The 17,945-nt window shown below is 46.9% G+C and overlaps 1 protein-coding gene across 1 annotated transcript in view; it reads right to left on the bottom strand.

Annotated features, from left to right (window-relative positions):
• Positions 1-17,945, bottom strand: part of ZDHHC9 (zDHHC palmitoyltransferase 9) — a 128,157-nt gene that overhangs the window by 15,802 nt on the left and 94,410 nt on the right. The window contains exons 4-6 of the mRNA XM_082263615.1: positions 13,067-13,225; positions 9,969-10,106; positions 7,158-7,208 (exon numbers count right to left, since the gene is read on the bottom strand). Of these exons, the coding sequence (XP_082119741.1) occupies positions 7,158-7,208; positions 9,969-10,106; positions 13,067-13,225 (348 nt within the window). The remainder of the gene's footprint in view (positions 1-7,157; positions 7,209-9,968; positions 10,107-13,066; positions 13,226-17,945) is intronic.

Here is a 17,945-nt window from a genome sequence, read left to right as displayed (position 1 = left end):
TAGAGCCCCCAAACATTATATATATATATATTTTTTAGCAAAGACTCTGGAGAATAAAATGTCGGTCATTGCAATAATTTTTTGTCATGCGGTATTTGCGCAGCGGTCTTTAAAGCGCCATTTTTTTGGAAAAATTTTGAAAAATCACATTTCACTGCATTTAAAAAATACTAAACAGTAAAGTTAGCCCATTTTTTTTGTATATTGTGAAAGATGATGTCACGCCGAGTAAATAGATACCCAACATGTTACGGTTTAAAATTGCGCCCCCCCCCCCCGTGGGATGGCGACAAACTACGGTCAATAGAGATCTCAATCTGCAACGCTTTAAATTTATTTAACGGTTACCAGTTTAGAGTTAGAGTGTAGCTCTTTTTTTTAAATTATTGCTTACACTCTGGCGTTCGCGGCGATACCTCACATGTGTGGTTTGAACAGCGATTTCATTTGCGGCTCGACTTCCGTATACGTTTTTTTTTGTGCGCGAGCTAACGGTGACGGGGGCGGCTACATTTTTTTTTTTTCCCATTTATTTTATTTATTTTTTTAACTTTATTAAAGTTTTTAAAAAAAAAAAAAAATCTGATCACTTTTATTGCTGTCACAAGCAATGTAAACATCTCTTGTGACACCAATATGCAGTGACAGGTACTCTTTATGGAGGGATCGAGGGTCTAAAAGACTCCAAACCCCTCCACTACACTTCCCTGTATGCAAAACGCCGAAAACGGCATTTTTTGCATACAGCCGTTTTTCAAATTTGCCGCCTTTTGCAGCACAGTAACCCGGAAGTGACGTCATGGACGCCGCCTCCAGGTTACGTCATCGGAGACCCGATTGAAGCCGTTTCCGGCTTTGATCGGGACTCCATCCAGCCGGCGGACGTTCCGGCTGGGTGCTCGGGGCTCCCGGTGGGACGGGAGCCCCGGTAACAGCCACGGAAGGCGGCGGGAGGGGGGGGACGTCCCCTCCCGCCCCCCGCCCCCGGGTACCGATCGAGCGGCTCCCAAGCCGCATCGGTCGGTACAGACGGAAAGCCAACCGTCGGCTCTAAACCACGGTACCGGGATGATGCCTCTAGCTAGAGGCATCATCCCAGTATAACCCCGCAAAGTTTACCGATGTACCCCTACGTCAGTATGCGGTAAGTGGTTAAGAAAACCCCTCCCATTTCATGCTGTCAGCAATGGTCCCACATGGAAGAGAAAGGTCACAAGGCCTGAGAAAGAAAATAATTTCTTTACACAAGAAAGGTGAAGGCTACAAGATCAGCAAAGCTTTACTTATCAGTCAGAATACTGGAGCAAAAGTGATACGAAAAGATGGAACGTCCAAGGTCGTCCAGAGAAATTAACACCTCGTCAGGAGCATCTTCTGATGAGAAGGGTTGATAAAAATCGCCATGTAACTTCACTGCAGTTAGCTAAAGAAGTAGAAAGCCAAACTGAGGTGTTTTTTTAACTGTGACACAATACAGCGTACGCTGCAGAGGACTGGCATGCATGGGTCTCGTACATGAAGGAAGACTCTCCTAAAGCCCATGCACAAAAAAGCCCACCTAGGGCCCATGTGGAAAAAGATGAAGACTACTGGGACTCTGTACCAAGATAAAAGTTGTTGAGACTGATGGCTTCAACACTTTATGACGTTGCAAAAGTGAGGAGTACAAAGAAAAATGCATGGTGTCTACAGTAAAACATGGTGGTGGCAGTGTCCTTCTGTGGGCTGCTGGTGTCGGGGAGCTGCATTTCATTGATGGTATCATGAATTCACAGATGTCCTGCTCTATATTGAAAGAGAAGATGCTACCATCACTCCGTGCCCTTGGTTGTCCTGCACTTTTCCAACATGATAATGATCCAAAACACACATCTAAGGCCAAAATGAAGGGGGAACACCCCGAAACACGTAAGCGTTTTTTTGGAGGTCTACATCCTTCCACGGCCTGCGGCAGCTGAGGATGCCCAGATGAGACCCCTGGTGGTCTCTCATTGCTTATTGGCCGTGTTTCATAATTGTTTTGTGAGTATAATGTGTCTACATGTCTATTACAATAAATTGTTTTATTTGCAAAAGAGTTGCAGCACAGCCTGAATTTACTACAATTCAACCTGAATCGCATTTCCAGGATACCGGCCGCAAGGCCACCCCCTAAGCGCAGGAGTCATTTGCTCTTTGTACACCTCTAAGGCCACTGTTATATTTCTGTAGAAGAACGGGGTGAAAGTAATTCAGTGACCAAGTATGTCTCCTGATCTGAACCCAATCAGGGAACACCTATGGGGAATTCTGAAGAAACGAGCATCGCTCTCCATCCAGCATCCAGGCTCTAAAAGAGGTCGTTGTTGAAGAATGGAAGAAGATCGATGTTGCAATATGTCACCAACTTGTTCATTCCATGCCAAGAAGACTTGGTGCTCTCCTTACAAATCATGGAGGTCATACCAAATAGTAGATGGAGGAGTTTTTGTTGGGGGGTGTATTCATTTTTGCATCAACTAATTTGGGTAAAACTGAAGATTTTGTAATCTAAGTTCTATTATTAACCACTTGCCGACTGCCGTCAGTAGATTTACTGCGGCAGTAAGCCCCTCACAGGCAAAGTGACGTTAATTAACGTCACTAGCCTGTGAGGCTCTGGGGAGCGAGCGCGCGCCGCTGGCGACGCGCTCCCGGACCCTCCCGCGCGTGTGACCGGCGGTCTCGATGTCCGCCGCTCACTCTGCGATCGTTGGGGGAGAGGGAGAAAGGCAGGCAGCTTATGTAAACAAGCTGCCTGTCATTCTCCCCTGTGTAGAAACTGTGATCATACGGTTCTACTATGTAGGACCGTTGATCAATGTAACTACACCTCAAGCCACAGCCAATCACAGTTAGAATCACGCCCCTAGGGACACACAGCCCCTCCCTCTCAAATAAAGTTAACCCCTTCACTGCCAGTGTATTTTTACAGTAACAGTGCATATATATAGCACGGATTACTGTAGAAATGTCACTGGTAACCCCAAAAGTGTCAAAAATGTCAGTCAAGGGTCCGATCTGTCCACCCCAATGTCGCAGTCCCGCAAAAAAAAAAAAAAAAAAAAAAATCGCAGATCGCCGCCATTACACGTTAAAAAAAAAAAAACGACCAAAATGACAAAAATCTTTCCCTTTGTTAGTAAACGCGATAACTTTTGCTCAAACCAATCAAAATACGCTTTTTGCAATTTTTTTTACCAAACATATGAAGCATAAAACAAATTGGCCGAAAATGTTAAAAAATGTTGATTTTTACATTTTTTTTGGGGGGGAATTTCATATAAAAAAATGTGAAAAATATTGTTATTTTTGCAAAATTGACGCTCTTTTTTTGTTTATAGCGCATGATCAAAAATCGCACAGGTGATCAAATACCACCAAAAGAAAGCTCTGTTTGTGGGGTAAAAAGGACGTCAAATTTGTTTAGGTACAGCGTTGCACGACCGCGCAATTGTCCGTTAAAGTCACGCAGTAAAAAAATCGCAAAAAAAACCCTGGTCTTTTAGCAGCCAAATCCTCCGGGGCTTAAGTGGTTAAGAGCTGGGGGTCGGCTTGCTGGTGATAACAGATGCGGCTCAGCAACCGCTCGGCCGTTATCCCAGCAAGCAGGAGGGGATGCACCCCCCTCCCGCCGCTCTGCCCGGTTCTCCTGTCCCACCGGGAGACCCGAGCAACCAGCCAGCACGTCTGGATTCGATTTCGATCGGGTCTCCAATCAAGTAACCCGGATGCCACGTCACTTCTGGTTTACTTGGCTGTCAACGGCGCAGATTTTTAAAAAAAAGCTGTCCGTATTTAAAAATGCAGATTTCGTCATTTTGAATACATGGAAGTGCAGTGGAGGGGTTTGGGGTCTTTTAGACCCCCGATCCCTCCATAAAGAGTACCTGTCACTGCCTATTACTGTCAAAAGGGATTATTACATTCCTTGTGACAGCAGTAAAAGTGATCAGATTTTTTATTTTTTTTAAAAAACAGTGCTAAAAATAAAAAAAAACAAAACTAAAATAAATAGGAGAAAAAAAAAAGTAAAGCGCCCCCGTCACAGTGAGCTTGCGCACCAAAGAAAATGCATACGTAAGTCGCGCCCGCAAATGTAAACGGTGTTCAAATTACACAAGTGAGGTGTCACCGCGATCGCCAGAGCGAGAGGAATAATTCTAGTAAAAGATGTCCTCTGTAACTCTAAACTGGTAACCGTTAAAATTTTTTAAAGCGTCGCCTATGCAGAGTTTTAAGAACCATAGTTTGTCACCATTCCACGAGTGTGCGCAATTTTAAACCGTAACATGTTAGGTATCTATTTACTCGGCGTGACATCATCTTTCACAATATACAAAAAAATTGGGCTAACTTTACGGTTTTGTTTTTTTTTAATTGAGTGAAGTGTATTTATGAGCTTGCTAGTCAGCGAAGGGCTTTCAGGTAAAAGGGATCTGGGCGGCTCTAGAGCTGTCCAATTACCTTTATGGGGCTCTCAAACTGCTCCCCCCCCCCAAATCTATCCCCTCGCTGGTGGGACTGCGGGAAACAGAGCAGGAGAAGCTCGGAGAACAGGTGTTTACTGCAACTATTGGAGTGTATTACATAATTTCTGGGGTCAATTCTGTCATTCTTCGGTAAGTGTAGCCAAGGATGCAGCTATTCAATGCAGCTATTCAAGCACGATATGCATTTGAATAGCTGCATTGGGCAGTAGGGGAAGCACTGGGGGTTCAATAGACCCCCAATATCTCTAGAAAGAGGACCTGTCACCTGCCTGTGATGTCACATAGGGGGCTTGTTAGCCCCCTTGTGACAGCAATCAGGCCCCTTTCACACTTGTACGACCTGAAAGTTGCGCACTTTGACGCGACTTGAAGCAATACCTGTGTAATCTTGAAGTCTATGGACCTCAAGTCGCATCAAATTCGGACCAAAGTAGTTCAGGGAGACAGAGACCGCCTTGAAGTCGCACAGATATGAATGGTACTCATTTGAAATCATCGGGAAGAATTTGTCATGTGATTTTGCAGTCCCAAGTCGCAGGACATGTCGCTCAAGTGTGAAAGTGGCCCTCAAAGGTAAAAATGAATGCAACCCAATCTTTTATATTTTACCCCAAAAAATGATGCATAATATCGTGTTTGCTTGTACTAAAATTCATTTTAGTGTATTTGGATTTCCTGGTTATTGAGCGTATGGCAAGCTTGAGGGTGTGCAGTGCGGATGCACACTGCCATGTGTTGCAATGCTTGTTTATAAACGAGCAACCAATGTTAATTTATAAATGGCGTGGTATACAAGGGGTTAAAGCCAACCTACAACTGCTACTATACCCATGAGCTTGTTATTGATTTTTTTTTTTTTTTTTTTTTTTTAGAGCCATTTTTGTAGATAAAAGTGATCAGGGCAGTTCTAAATGGGGCTCCTACCACCTCCCCCTACCTGAGGCACCCACAGTGATAGTGGTCACCAGGCTCTCCTGTTCCTCCAGGTATCTTGTTACCACAGTAAAAGCAGGAGGTGATCAGGGAACATCCATTACCTGATTCCCCCCTGTGATCAATGAACCTGGAAGGGACGTATATTATGTCACGTTTGTCTTCACAGCCGCCACTCCTTGGCTACTGTGCAGGGGATGCAGCTAATCATAACCGATCTGTGCTTGAATTAATTTTTAGCGATTCCACAAGCGTGCGTAATTTTAAGACTTGACATGTTTGGTATCCATTTACTCGATGCAACCCAGTCTTTTATATTTTACCCAAAAATTGAGTACAATATTGTCAAAAATTGGGTACAACATTGTGTCAAATGTTGGGTACAATAATGTGTTCGCTTACATGTATAAAAAATGCCCCAGGTTAAACTTTTACACATTTCTATGCACTGCAGCGCTCCACGATGCACTACAGCACCTGGGAACATATCTTTTTTTTAGGAGAAAAAAAAAAAGGAAATTTTTTAGTGCAGTGCGTTCAGAGGAGATGTAACATCACAACGCACTGAAGCATATTGATGTGAACTAAAACCATTGGACAGAAGACAATGGTTTCTCCCTGGCTGCCTTGTCTATATGCTGGGCAATGGTGCCCAATACTGCTGGTGTGAATGAGCTCTCAGTTCTGGTGACAATGGTCACCAAGACAATGGTGGACGATGGTCACCAAGACAATGGTGGACAATGGTCACCAAGACAATGGTGGACAATGGTCACCAAGACAATGGTGGACAATGGTCACCAAGACAGTGGTGGACAATGGTCACCAAGACAGTGGTGGACAATGGTCACCAAGACAGTGGTGGACAATGGTCACCAAGACAGTGGTGGACAATGGTCACCAAGACAGTGGTGGACGATGGTCACCAAGACAATGGTGGACGATGGTCACCAAGACAATGGTGGACGATGGTCACCAAGACAATGGTGGACGATGGTCACCAAGACAATGGTGGACGATGGTCACCAAGACAATGGTGGACGATGGTCACCAAGACAATGGTGGACAATGGTCACCAAGACAATGTTGGACAATGGTCACCAAGACAATGGTGGACAATGGTCACCAAGACAATGGTGGACGATGGTCACCAAGACAATGGTGGACGATGGTCACCAAGACAATGGTGGACGATGGTCACCAAGACAATGGTGGACTATGGTCACCAAGACAATGGTGGACGATGGTCACCAAGACAATGGTGGACGATGGTCACCAAGACAATGGTGGACGATGGTCACCAAGACAATGGTGGACAACGGTCACCAAGACAATGGTGGACAACGGTCACCAAGACAATGGTGGACAATGGTGGACAATGGTCACCAAGACAATGGTGGACAATGGTCACCAAGACAATGGTGGACAATGGTCATCAAGACAATGGTGGACAATGGTCACCAAGACAATGGTGGACAATGGTCACCAAGACAATGGTGGACAATGGTCACCAAGACAATGGTGGACGATGGTCAAACAAGACTGGTGAGTCTCTGGAGGGGAGACACAGAAAGCAATAAAACCCGACAAAGGGTCTAACCTTCTCACAGTCCATCCAAAAAAAATAAATACAATTGATTTAGATAAAATAGATAAACTCTAAAGGTAGTACTGGGCCCTGCACATTGGAGTATACTCTATCAGCAGAAGGATATGTTCCCGGACTTTCTTTCAGCGTGTTCAGGAAGCCAACATTTAAGGAATCTAAAAAGAGAGGAAAAATGACAGGAGGATTATAAAACAGAATCATCTCTTGAAGATACAGAACAAAATAAGGACGTATTTTACTCAATGATCTGAAGACCAACTCCACCCCTAACAGACAGCGCACCTCCAGGTAGACAAAGGTTTGCTCTGGTCAGATTTTAAATTGAAGCCTAGAAATTCATGCAAAGCAACACTTCCTCATTGCTCGCCTAGGTGGGAATGATGCCCGGGGTCCCTCTTACCCTTCTAGATAATGTGGGTGCACAGATGTCCCGCAGGGCTTCGGGTCCTGACAGCCTTGCAACACATCCGCGCACGTGCGAGTTTCTCAGCACATGTGCAAAGATGGGTTGCACACCGTTGCCAAATACTTTGCCATCCTTGGAAATATCCTGGGGGTGAGCAAATGTACCAAAGTGCTTTTGTCAGGACCCGATGGCCAAGCAGAGCCCTTCGGTATATCTGTGCACGCACAGTAATGGCATGCCAGGGGGGAGGGGGTTTCGAATGGTCTGGTCACCTAGGCTGGTTTCATTGACTAGTTAATTAGCTCAGGTTAATTATATCACTGTCAGCTATTAGTTGCTAGAGGGTGAGTAGCATACTTTTTATGTTGGCTGTTCCTTAGTTATGTTCATTATATTATTATTCTTTGTGAATTACCAATAAAAAGTTTTGTGTTTTTCACCACCATACACGGTGTCCCGACTAGTGACTGGATGGGCTGCGGGTTCTTGTATTGTTCTGATACCGGGCAAGGGAAGCTTATATGATGGGCATACTCCTCATAAATACCGGGGTCTGGCACACATCCTATTTGGGTACCCCCTGCAGACCCAACCTTCCCATTTGGGTACCCTGCAGACCCAACCTTCCCATTTGGGTACCCTGCAGACCCAACCTTCCCATTTGGGTACCCTGCAGACCCAACCTTCCCATTTGGGTACCCTGCAGACCTAACCTTCCCATTTGGGTACCCTGCAGACCCAACCATCCCATTTGGGTACCCTGCAGACCCAACCTTCCCATTTGGGTACCCTGCAGACCCAACCATCCCATTTGGGTAACCTGCAGACCCAACCATCCCATTTGGGTACCCTGTAGACCCGGCCACACTATTTAGCAAGCTGCTTGCTGTGGGGACACTTGGCAGGGGGGGCCCAGGAGCGGAAGAGGGACCCAAGAAGAGGAGGATCAGGGCTCCTCTGTGCAAAATTATTACACAGAGCAGGTAAGTATGACATGTTTGTTATTTTTTAACAGAAAAGGATTACTTTAAGAACAATGGTTGTCTGCTATGGTGCAATAGTAAACCAATTTAAAGCCGAACTAAAGGCAATTGTACTCCAATTTTGGATAGCATAAGGGAGGAATATAACTCCTGTAAGTTTTTTTTCCATCATCTGTGTCTCATTGCAGAGATTTTCCTTCATTTCCTGTCCCACAGCCACAACAGAAAGTGAGGGTAAATCCCTGTAAAGTTTGGGAAATTTCTGGTTGTCACCAGAGCTAGTGTCCACATTGGAAAATTTCCCCTCTGCTCCTGTTGGGATAATGGTAAGAAGAGAGGGGGAATCTCCCTAACAGGGGCAGACAGATGTATGCCCAACATTCCACTGTAGACCCAACGCGCCCACCTGGGTGTAGAGTATACCCAACACACCCATCTGGGTGCATTGTATATCCAACTTTACCGTCTGGGTGCACGGTATGCCCAACTTTGACGTCCGGGTGCACGGTATGCCCAACACTACCGACTGGGTGCACAGTATACCCAACGTTGCCCTCCGGGTGCACAGTATACCCAAGGTTGCCTTCCGGGTGCACAGTATACCCAACGTTGCCGTCCAGGTGCACAGTATACCCAACGCTGCCGTCCGGGTGCACAGTATACCCAACATTCCCGCCTGGGTGCACTGTATGCTCAACACTCCCGCCTGGGTGCACAGTATACCCAATGTTCGCTGTCCGGGTGCACAGTACTGTATACCCAACGTTGCCGTCCGGGGGCACTGCATACCCAACGTTGCCGTCCGGGGGCACTGCATTCCCAGCGTTACCGTCCGGGGGCACTGCATACCCAATGTTGCCGTCCGGGGGCACTGCATTCCCAATGTTGCCGCCCGGGGGCACTGTATACCCAACGTTGCCGCCCGGGGGCACTGTATACCCAACATTGCTGTCCGGGGGCACTGTATACCCAACATTGCCGTCCGGGGGGGCACTGTATACCCAACATTGCCGTCCGGGGCACTGTATACCTAAAATTGCCGTCCGGGGGCACTGTATACCCAACATTGGCATCCGGGTGCACTGCATACCCAACGCATTCCCTCTGGGTGCACAGTGTACCCAACATTCCCATCTGGGTGCACAGCAGACCCAACATTGCCATCTGGGCATATTGTAAAAAGAGTGGGTGAATCTCCCTAAGGGGGACACAGACAGAAATAAAAACATGTTCTAATACCTCTCCGAAATTGAAAACTAAGAAACAAAATCCTTTAGTTCTACTTTATATGAATTGGCTACCTTAATGTAACTCACGCTAAAGTGAAGGCATTAAAACACACCACAACCCACTGCTCTGGTGTGAATGGGCTCCTAGTTTTCGCTTTATATTCATCTTATCTATCTACTGCACAGAACAGATAATCACTCATACTCAAACATTTCTGATTTCTGAATAACCATTTGCGTGTGGAGGCCGCATTCTGCTGTAACAAAAAATGTAAGTAGAAAGAAAGAGGGACCCACTGAGGACGACATAGACTATGTTGAAGGCGAATATGTAGATTGTCAGAAGGGACAAGGACAGGATGAAGAGGTAGAAGTATCGATAATTCCTCTTTCCAACGCAGTTCCCCACCCATGGACAGTGATGGTCAAAACGCTCTGCGGAGACACGGAACACATACATGGATTACAGGAGGAATAAAATCAGCTTACTGGCCCACAAATATAATAAAAGGAACTGTCATCTCTTTATTTTATTCTGTTTTAGGATATACTATATGTACAAGAGTGACTAAAGTCTATCTAAATCTAAACACAGTTCTTTCTCTATAGAGTGAGTAATTATGGGTGTACATGGGGGCAGCCATATTTGCTCGTTATACACTCCGGCTCAACTTCCCCCTTAGTAGTGCTGCACAATTGTCACCTCACTATTCTCCCACTGCATGTCTACCAGACAATTTTTTCCAGAGTGAAGATAGACACTCTGCAGTCTCCAATGACCAGAAACACAGCATTCCTCCAAGGAAAGATCATATGATCCTTTGCCTACTCTTTAGGTTACATGTGGAAGTTTAGAAATAGTGGAACTTTTTACCACCACCCCCATTTGTTGCCAGGAAGGTCACTTTTTTCTTTTACTCTACATAATGATGTGATATGGAGATGCCAAATCAAGACAAGAGAAATTTGGATTTTATTGATAAAAAGTAGAAATAAACGTGTATCTAAACCCTAGAAATAAATGTCATACACTGCAGCTTAGCAGTGTGCAGATGTGGTGGCTGCAACAGTTTCCTTCGTTCATGTTTTTTTTTTTTTTTTTCATTTTCACCTGGTGATTCTTCCAGTAACAAAATTCCTGTCCTAGGGTGACTCAACATACCCACTTGACTAGGTTACCCTAAGGACCCAACCTTCCCACCTAACTTGGGTACCCTGAGGAACCAACCTTCCCCAACTCACTTGGGTACCCTGAGGACCCAACCTTCCCCAACTCACTTGGGTACCCTGAGGACCCAACCTTCCCCAACTCACTTGGGTACCCTGAGGACCCAACCGCCCCACCTCATTGGGTACCCTGAGGACCCAACCTTCCCCAACTCACTTGGGTACCCTGAGGACTCAACATTCCCACTTGACTTGGGTACCCTGAGGACCCAACCTTCCCACTTGGGTAGCCTGAGGACCCAACCTTCCCACTTGGGTAGCCTGAGGACCTAACATTCCCACTTGGGTAGCCTGAGGACCTAACCTTCCCACTTGGGTACCCTGAGGACCCAACCTTCCCCAACTCACTTGGGTACCCTGAGGACCCAACCTTCCCCAACTCACTTGGGTACCCTGAGGACCCAACCGCCCCACCTCATTGGGTACCCTGAGGACCCAACCTTCCCCAACTCACTTGGGTACCCTGAGGACTCAACATTCCCACTTGACTTGGGTACCCTGAGGACCCAACCTTCCCACTTGGGTAGCCTGAGGACCCAACCTTCCCACTTGGGTAGCCTGAGGACCTAACATTCCCACTTGGGTAGCCTGAGGACCTAACCTTCCCACTTGGGTAGCCTGAGGACCCAACCTTCCCACTTGGGTAGCCTGAGGACCCAACCTTCCCATGTGGGTAGCCTGAGGACCAAACCTTCCTATGTGGGTAGCCTGAGGACCCAACCTTCCAACTTGGGTAGCCTGAGGACCCAACCTTCCCATTTGGGTAGCCTGAGGACCCAACCTTCCCACTTGGGTAGCCTGAGGACCCAACCTTCCTAGTTGGGTACCCTGAGGACCCAATTTTCCCACTTGGGTACCCTGAGGACCCAACCTTCCCACTTGGGTACCCTGAGGACCCAGCCTTCCCACTTGGGTACCCTGAGGACCCAGCCTTCCCACTTGACTTGGGTACCCTGAGGACCCAACCTTCCCACTTGGGTAGCCTGAGGACCCAACCTTCCCACTTGGGTAGCCTGAGGACCTAACATTCCCACTTGGGTAGCCTGAGGACCTAACATTCCCACTTGGGTAGCCTGAGGACCTAACCTTCCCACTTGGGTAGCCTGAGGACCCAACCTTCCCACTTGGGTAGCCTGAGGACCCAACCTTCCCATGTGGGTAGCCTGAGGACCCAACCTTCCCATGTGGGTAGCCTGAGGACCCAACCTTCCAACTTGGGTAGCCTGAGGACCCAACCTTCCCACTTGGGTAGCCTGAGGACCCAACCTTCCCACTTGGGTAGCCTGAGGACCCAACCTTCCTAGTTTGGTACCCTGAGGACCCAACTTTCCCACTTGGGTACCCTGAGGACCCAATTTTCCCACTTGGGTACCCTGAGGACCCAACCTTCCCACTTGGGTACCCTGAGGACCCAGCCTTCCCACTTGGGTACCCTGAGGACCCAGCCTTCCCACTTGACTTGGGTACCCTGAGGACCCAACCTTCCCACTTGACTTGGGTACCCTGAGGACCCAACCTTCCCACTTGGGTACCCTGAGGACCCAACCTTCCCACTTGGGTACCCTGAGGACCCAACCTTCCCACTTGGGTACCCTGAGGACCCAACTTTTCCACTTGGGTACCCTGAGGACCCAATTTTCCCACTTGGGTACCCTGAGGACCCAACCTTCCCACTTGACTTGGGTACCCTGAGGACCCAGCCTCCCCACTTGACTTGGGTACCCTGAGGACCCAGCCTTCCCACTTGACTTGGGTACCCTGAGGACCCAACCTTCCCACTTGGGTACCCTGAGGACCCAACCTTGCCACTTGGGTACCCTGAGGACCCAACATTCCAATTGGGGTATGCTGCAGACCTAATATTCCCATGTAGATACACTGTTTACCCAACATTTCAATTTGTGTACATTGTACACCCATCATTCCAATTAAGGTACATTGTATACTCAAACATTCCTGTTTTGGTAAACTGTAGACCCAACATTCTCATCTGGGTACATTGTAGACCCAACATTCCCATTTGGATACATTGCATATTCAACATTCCCATTTGGGTACCCCGTAGACCCTACATTCCCATTTGGGTACCCTGTAGACCCAACATTCCCATTTGGGTACCCTGTAGACCCAACATTCCCATTTGGGTACAGCTGTCTCTAGTTACTCACCCACACAGTTATCACATATACTGCAGTGTGATGCTCGAGGAGGTCTGAAGATTTTGCACGTGTAGCAATATTTCAACTTCACTATCTGATTGTTGATTTGGACATTTTTAATACGAGGTGGCGGGCGCTGACCTTGTGGCACATTTCCATTGGCTGCCTCTGAAAGAAAAGATCAGATGGTATATTCATCTTTAGAAGGCAGAGGAAAAGAGGCGAAGGTCATAGTCACAGTTTTTACATCATCAGCAGGATTACAGCCATTGTCTATAAGCTCATTTATATATTATTGGGATTTTCCAAGCCACATAAAGACCAGTCAAACCAGATAAAGTTATATGGTAAAAGAGGTACTTCTAGCATGGAGGTGTTGCTTTGGGTGTTACACTTTGTGTGCCTGCAAGCTCTGACATTATAAATGTTTCCCTGGTTAATGCTTTGATCCGCAAAAGAGAATTATTTTATATGAGAAATTTAGACCATTTTATGAAATACACTGAATATAAAAGTAGCAAGAAAACTTTTTGCAATGATTAAAAATTCTGCTATCCTCAGTTTGTGAAAAAGATAAAAATAAATTCTGCTATGCTGAAAGCACTTCTTTAGCTTCGCACGTCCTACAGGTGGCGCCGTTCACTGTGCACATTTCTCATCCAGACAAGAAACATTTTTAGAAGGTCACTGATATTATTTCTCTCGGTATAAGATTTCTTTAGGGCCATTTACGCTCATTCATTTTTTAGTTAATTGCTCTATGTTATGTATTTATGTGTGCTACGTTAAGGCAGCCCATTGAAATAAATGGGCTACTAATGCACCAGAACGGACAAAGGATGTTCACAATGGACAACAGGGCAATTCGCCTATTCCTCCAATGACTTCAGTCCACGCCTGTGCTGAAAAAAACAGGTCATATTGCATTTCTGCTCAGTGTGTTCCTATTCGTAACACATTGCAGCGCAATAAAATTAAACAAAAGCATAAAAAAAATTAAAAAAAATAAATAATACAAACAAAACAAACACAAACAAGCACTGCAATGCATTTTAACAACAGTGCACATTCGTTATACACACAATAACATGCGCCACGTGGTGCGAGTCAGCCCTTATCCCATTGGTGCGTTCTGTTACGCGTCAGATGTTAAAAGGTATTATGTTTAGGGAAACTATAGAAAATAATGCACTACCAATGCACCGGTATAAAAAAAAACAAAGACAAGTAGTGTTTTTTTTTTTTTTTTTTTAGACCAGTGCACAATGAACAACACACCAAAACAGATAACTGTTAAAAGGACTTTTAAAAGGGAATTTTTAAAACTTATCTAAAGCCTAGTTTTAGGTAGAAAAAAAAAAAAAAAAGCATTCTCATCTGGAAACATTATATACTCGACATGTCTATTTGAGTATATTGTAGACATAACATTGGGTACCCTGTACACCCAACCTTCCCGTTTGGGTACCCCATGCACCCAACCTTCCCATTTGGGTACCCCATGCACCCAACCTTCCCATTTGGGTACCTCGTGCACCCAACCTTCCCATTTAGGTACACCCAACCCTCCCATCTTGGTACCCCGTACACCCAACCTTTCCATTTGGGAACCCTGTACATCCAACTTTTCCATTTGGGTACGCCATACACCCAGCCTTTCCATTTGGGTATGCCATACACCCAACCTTTCAATTTGGGTATGCCATACACCCAACCTTCCCATTTGGGTATGCCATACACCCAACCTTCCCATTTGGGTATGCTTTAAACCCAACCTTCCCATTTGGGTATGCCGTAAACCCAACCTTCCCATTTGGGTATGCCGTAAACCCAACCTTCCCATTTGGGCATGCCGTAAACCCAACCTTCCCATTTGAGTATGGCGTAAACCCAACCTTCCCATTTGGGTATGCCATACACCCAACCTTCCCATTTGGGTATGCCATACACCCAACCTTCCCATTTGGGTATGCCGTAAACCCAACCTTCCCATTTGGGTATGCCATACACTTATACTGATTCCATGACTTTGTGCACCCCCCTTTCTTCAGGTGTTTAAATACCTTTTTCCAGTGTCAATCCATTTTATTGCACATAACTTCTTTTCCGTCTTAATTTGTTTTGGTTTCTTTGTATGTATGGATTGCATGGATTGTTACCGACGTGGTGAAAATTGCATGTCAATAGCACCTTAAGAAATTTATTTACCTAGAAAATGGTGACTTGTTCAATACTTATTTTACCCGCTGTATACACCTCAAACTTGTTTTGTGTGCTGAAAAGGTCACAGATGCTGTGCTCAAGGTTTTGTGACCAATACAAAATTTCTTCACCGCCTTTCAATAACTGGACTGGGTATATGAACGTAAAAAGGTGATGCAAAAAATAATATTCTTAAAGAAGAAAAAAATAATTCAAAAAGAAAAAGGCAGCACATTACGGTGAGCAGAAACGCTATTGCCAGAAAAGTGCTGAGGTCACTCTAATGAGGCTTGACGGAAAATATTACAATGCTTGGTGTGCAAACTGATATTTCTGGCCTGTGCTCCCCGCGGACGTCCTCCAGGGTAAGGACAGAGGAATGAGTCACCGAGACAAAGCGTGACAATGGCCCAGTCCTCGGCTTCCCTGAGCAGAGTGTTGGCGGCTTAAGGAGCTCATCTGACACAATTCTACTTCCAATTAAACAGGAATCACTCAACATTACAGATCAAACTTTGCAACGTTGTGCTAGAAAAATTGATTACTTCTGGTGTCACCGATGAGTGGGAGAGGGAGAAAGAAAGGTTGAAAAAATATGGTGAGAAAACATTACACGTTAACAGACGGGCGGGTGTGCAAGTGGAGGTTAAAAAAAAAAAAAAAACAGAGCGCCTAGGCGAGTGAGCAAAAGATAGAGAGCAGCCGGGTGAGCCAGTAAAAGACAGAGAGAGAACTCAGGGGACAAGCCAGCAAAAGACAGAGAGAGCTGGGAGAGGGAAGGGGGGGGTGAGCCAGCCAAAGATGGAGAAAGAGAGCTGGGGGGACAAGCCAGCCAAAGATAGAGAGAGATAGAGACATATGGGGGGTGGGGGGGTCAACCCAGGCAAAGAAAAGAGAGAGCTTGGGGTGGGGCAAGTGAGCAAAAGATGAAGGGAGAGCTTGGGAGGGGAGGGGGCGAGCCAGGCAAAGATGAAGAGCCAGCAAGAGAGACAGAGAGAGAGCTGGGAGAGGGGGGTGGGAGCCAGCCAAAAGGCAGAGAGAGAGCTGGGGGGGGGGAGCAAGGCAAAGATGAGGAGAGAGAGCTGGGGTTGGGGCAAGTGAGCAAAAGATGAAGGGAGAGCTTGGGGAGGGGGGGGGGGGCAGGCAAAGATGATGAAGAGCCAGCAAGAGACAGAGAGAGCGCTGGGAGAGGGGGGTGGGAGCCAGCCAAAAGACAAAGAGAGAGCTGGGGGGGGGGGCGAGCAAGGCAAAGATGAAGAGAGAGAGAGCTAGGAGTGGGGCAAGTGAGCAAAAGACAGAGAAAGGGCTGGGAGGGGGTGTCGAGCCAGGAAGAGACAGAGAGAGCTGGGAGAGGGGGGGTTGGGGGGCGAGCCATCCAAAGATGGAGAAAAAGAGCTGGAGGGTGCGAGCCAGCAAAAGTCGGAGAGAGAAAGCTGGGGGGGGGGGGGCAAGCCAGGGCTGGGGGGGTGAGAAAGCAAATGACGGAGAGAGAGCTGGGGGGGGGGCTTGAGTGAACAAAAGACAGAGAGAGAGAGCTGGGGGGGGGGGCAAGTGAGCAAAAGACAGAGAGAGAGCTTGGAGGGGGGTGTCAAGCCAGCAAGAGAAAACACAGAGAGAGCTGGGGGGGGTGTGCAAAGACAGAGAGAGCTGGGGGGGGGGGGGGGTAAGTGAGCAAAAGACTGAGAGAGAGCTTGGGGGGGTAGTTAGCAAAAGACAGACCGAGCAGTCAGGTGGGCGACTGAAATATTGAGAGCATCCGGGCAGGCAAGACATAGCTGGTGAGCGAGCAAGATAGAGGGAATGAGAGATTGACGAGGATGGGGAGAGAATTATACAGCTCAATGGCTAGAGAATGATTAGAGAATTTTAAAAAAGATGGCGAGAGCTGGCGGGTGAAGGAGCAAAAGACAGAGCTGGTGGATGAGCGAAGGAGAGAACAAGAGGTTTAAAAAGATAGCATGAGCTGATGTGAGAGGGAGCTAAAGTGTCAGCAGTTTACACCAACCTACTTCCAATCAACTGGAATCCCTCAACATTACAGATCAATCTTTTTATTGTTGTGCTAACAAAATGCATTACTTCTGGTGTCACCGATAAGTGGATTAGGGAGAAATGGAGAGGTTGAAAAATATGGTGAGAGAACATTGTGAGTTAAAGGCAGAGAGTGGGCGGCCAAGTAGAGGAAAATAAACAAAGAGCGCCTAGGCGGGAAAGCGAAAGATAGATCAGTCGGGCGAGCAAAACATTGTGGGTGAGCCATCAAAAGACATAGAGAGCTGGCAGGTTGAGTGAACAAAAGATAGAGAGCTGGGGGGGGGGGGGGGGAGTAAAAGACAGACAGAGATGTGGGGGGATGAGTGAGCAAAAGGCAGACAGAGCTGGGGAGAGGGGGGGGTGAGTGAGCAAAAGCCAAACAGTGCAGGGGGGGGGGGGGGCGAGTGAGAAAAAAGACAGACAGAGTTGGAGGGGAGGGGTGAGTAAAAGACAGACAGGGAGCTGGGGGGGGGGTGAGCAAAAGACAGAACTGGGGGGGGGGGTGCAAGAAGGCAGAGAACTAAAAGGTGGGGGGGGGTAAGCAAAAGACAGGGAAACCTGTGGGTGGGGAGTGAGCTAAAGACATACAGAGTGCTGATGGGTGAGTGAGCAAAAGATAGACATAGAGCAGCCGGGGGGGGGGGGGGGGTGA

The sequence above is a fragment of the Pelophylax lessonae genome (assembly GCF_965119305.1).
Source record: "Pelophylax lessonae genome assembly, chromosome: 7".
In the NCBI taxonomy this organism is placed as follows: Eukaryota; Metazoa; Chordata; class Amphibia; order Anura; family Ranidae; genus Pelophylax; species Pelophylax lessonae.
This window is presented reverse-complemented; position numbering and strand designations above follow the sequence as displayed.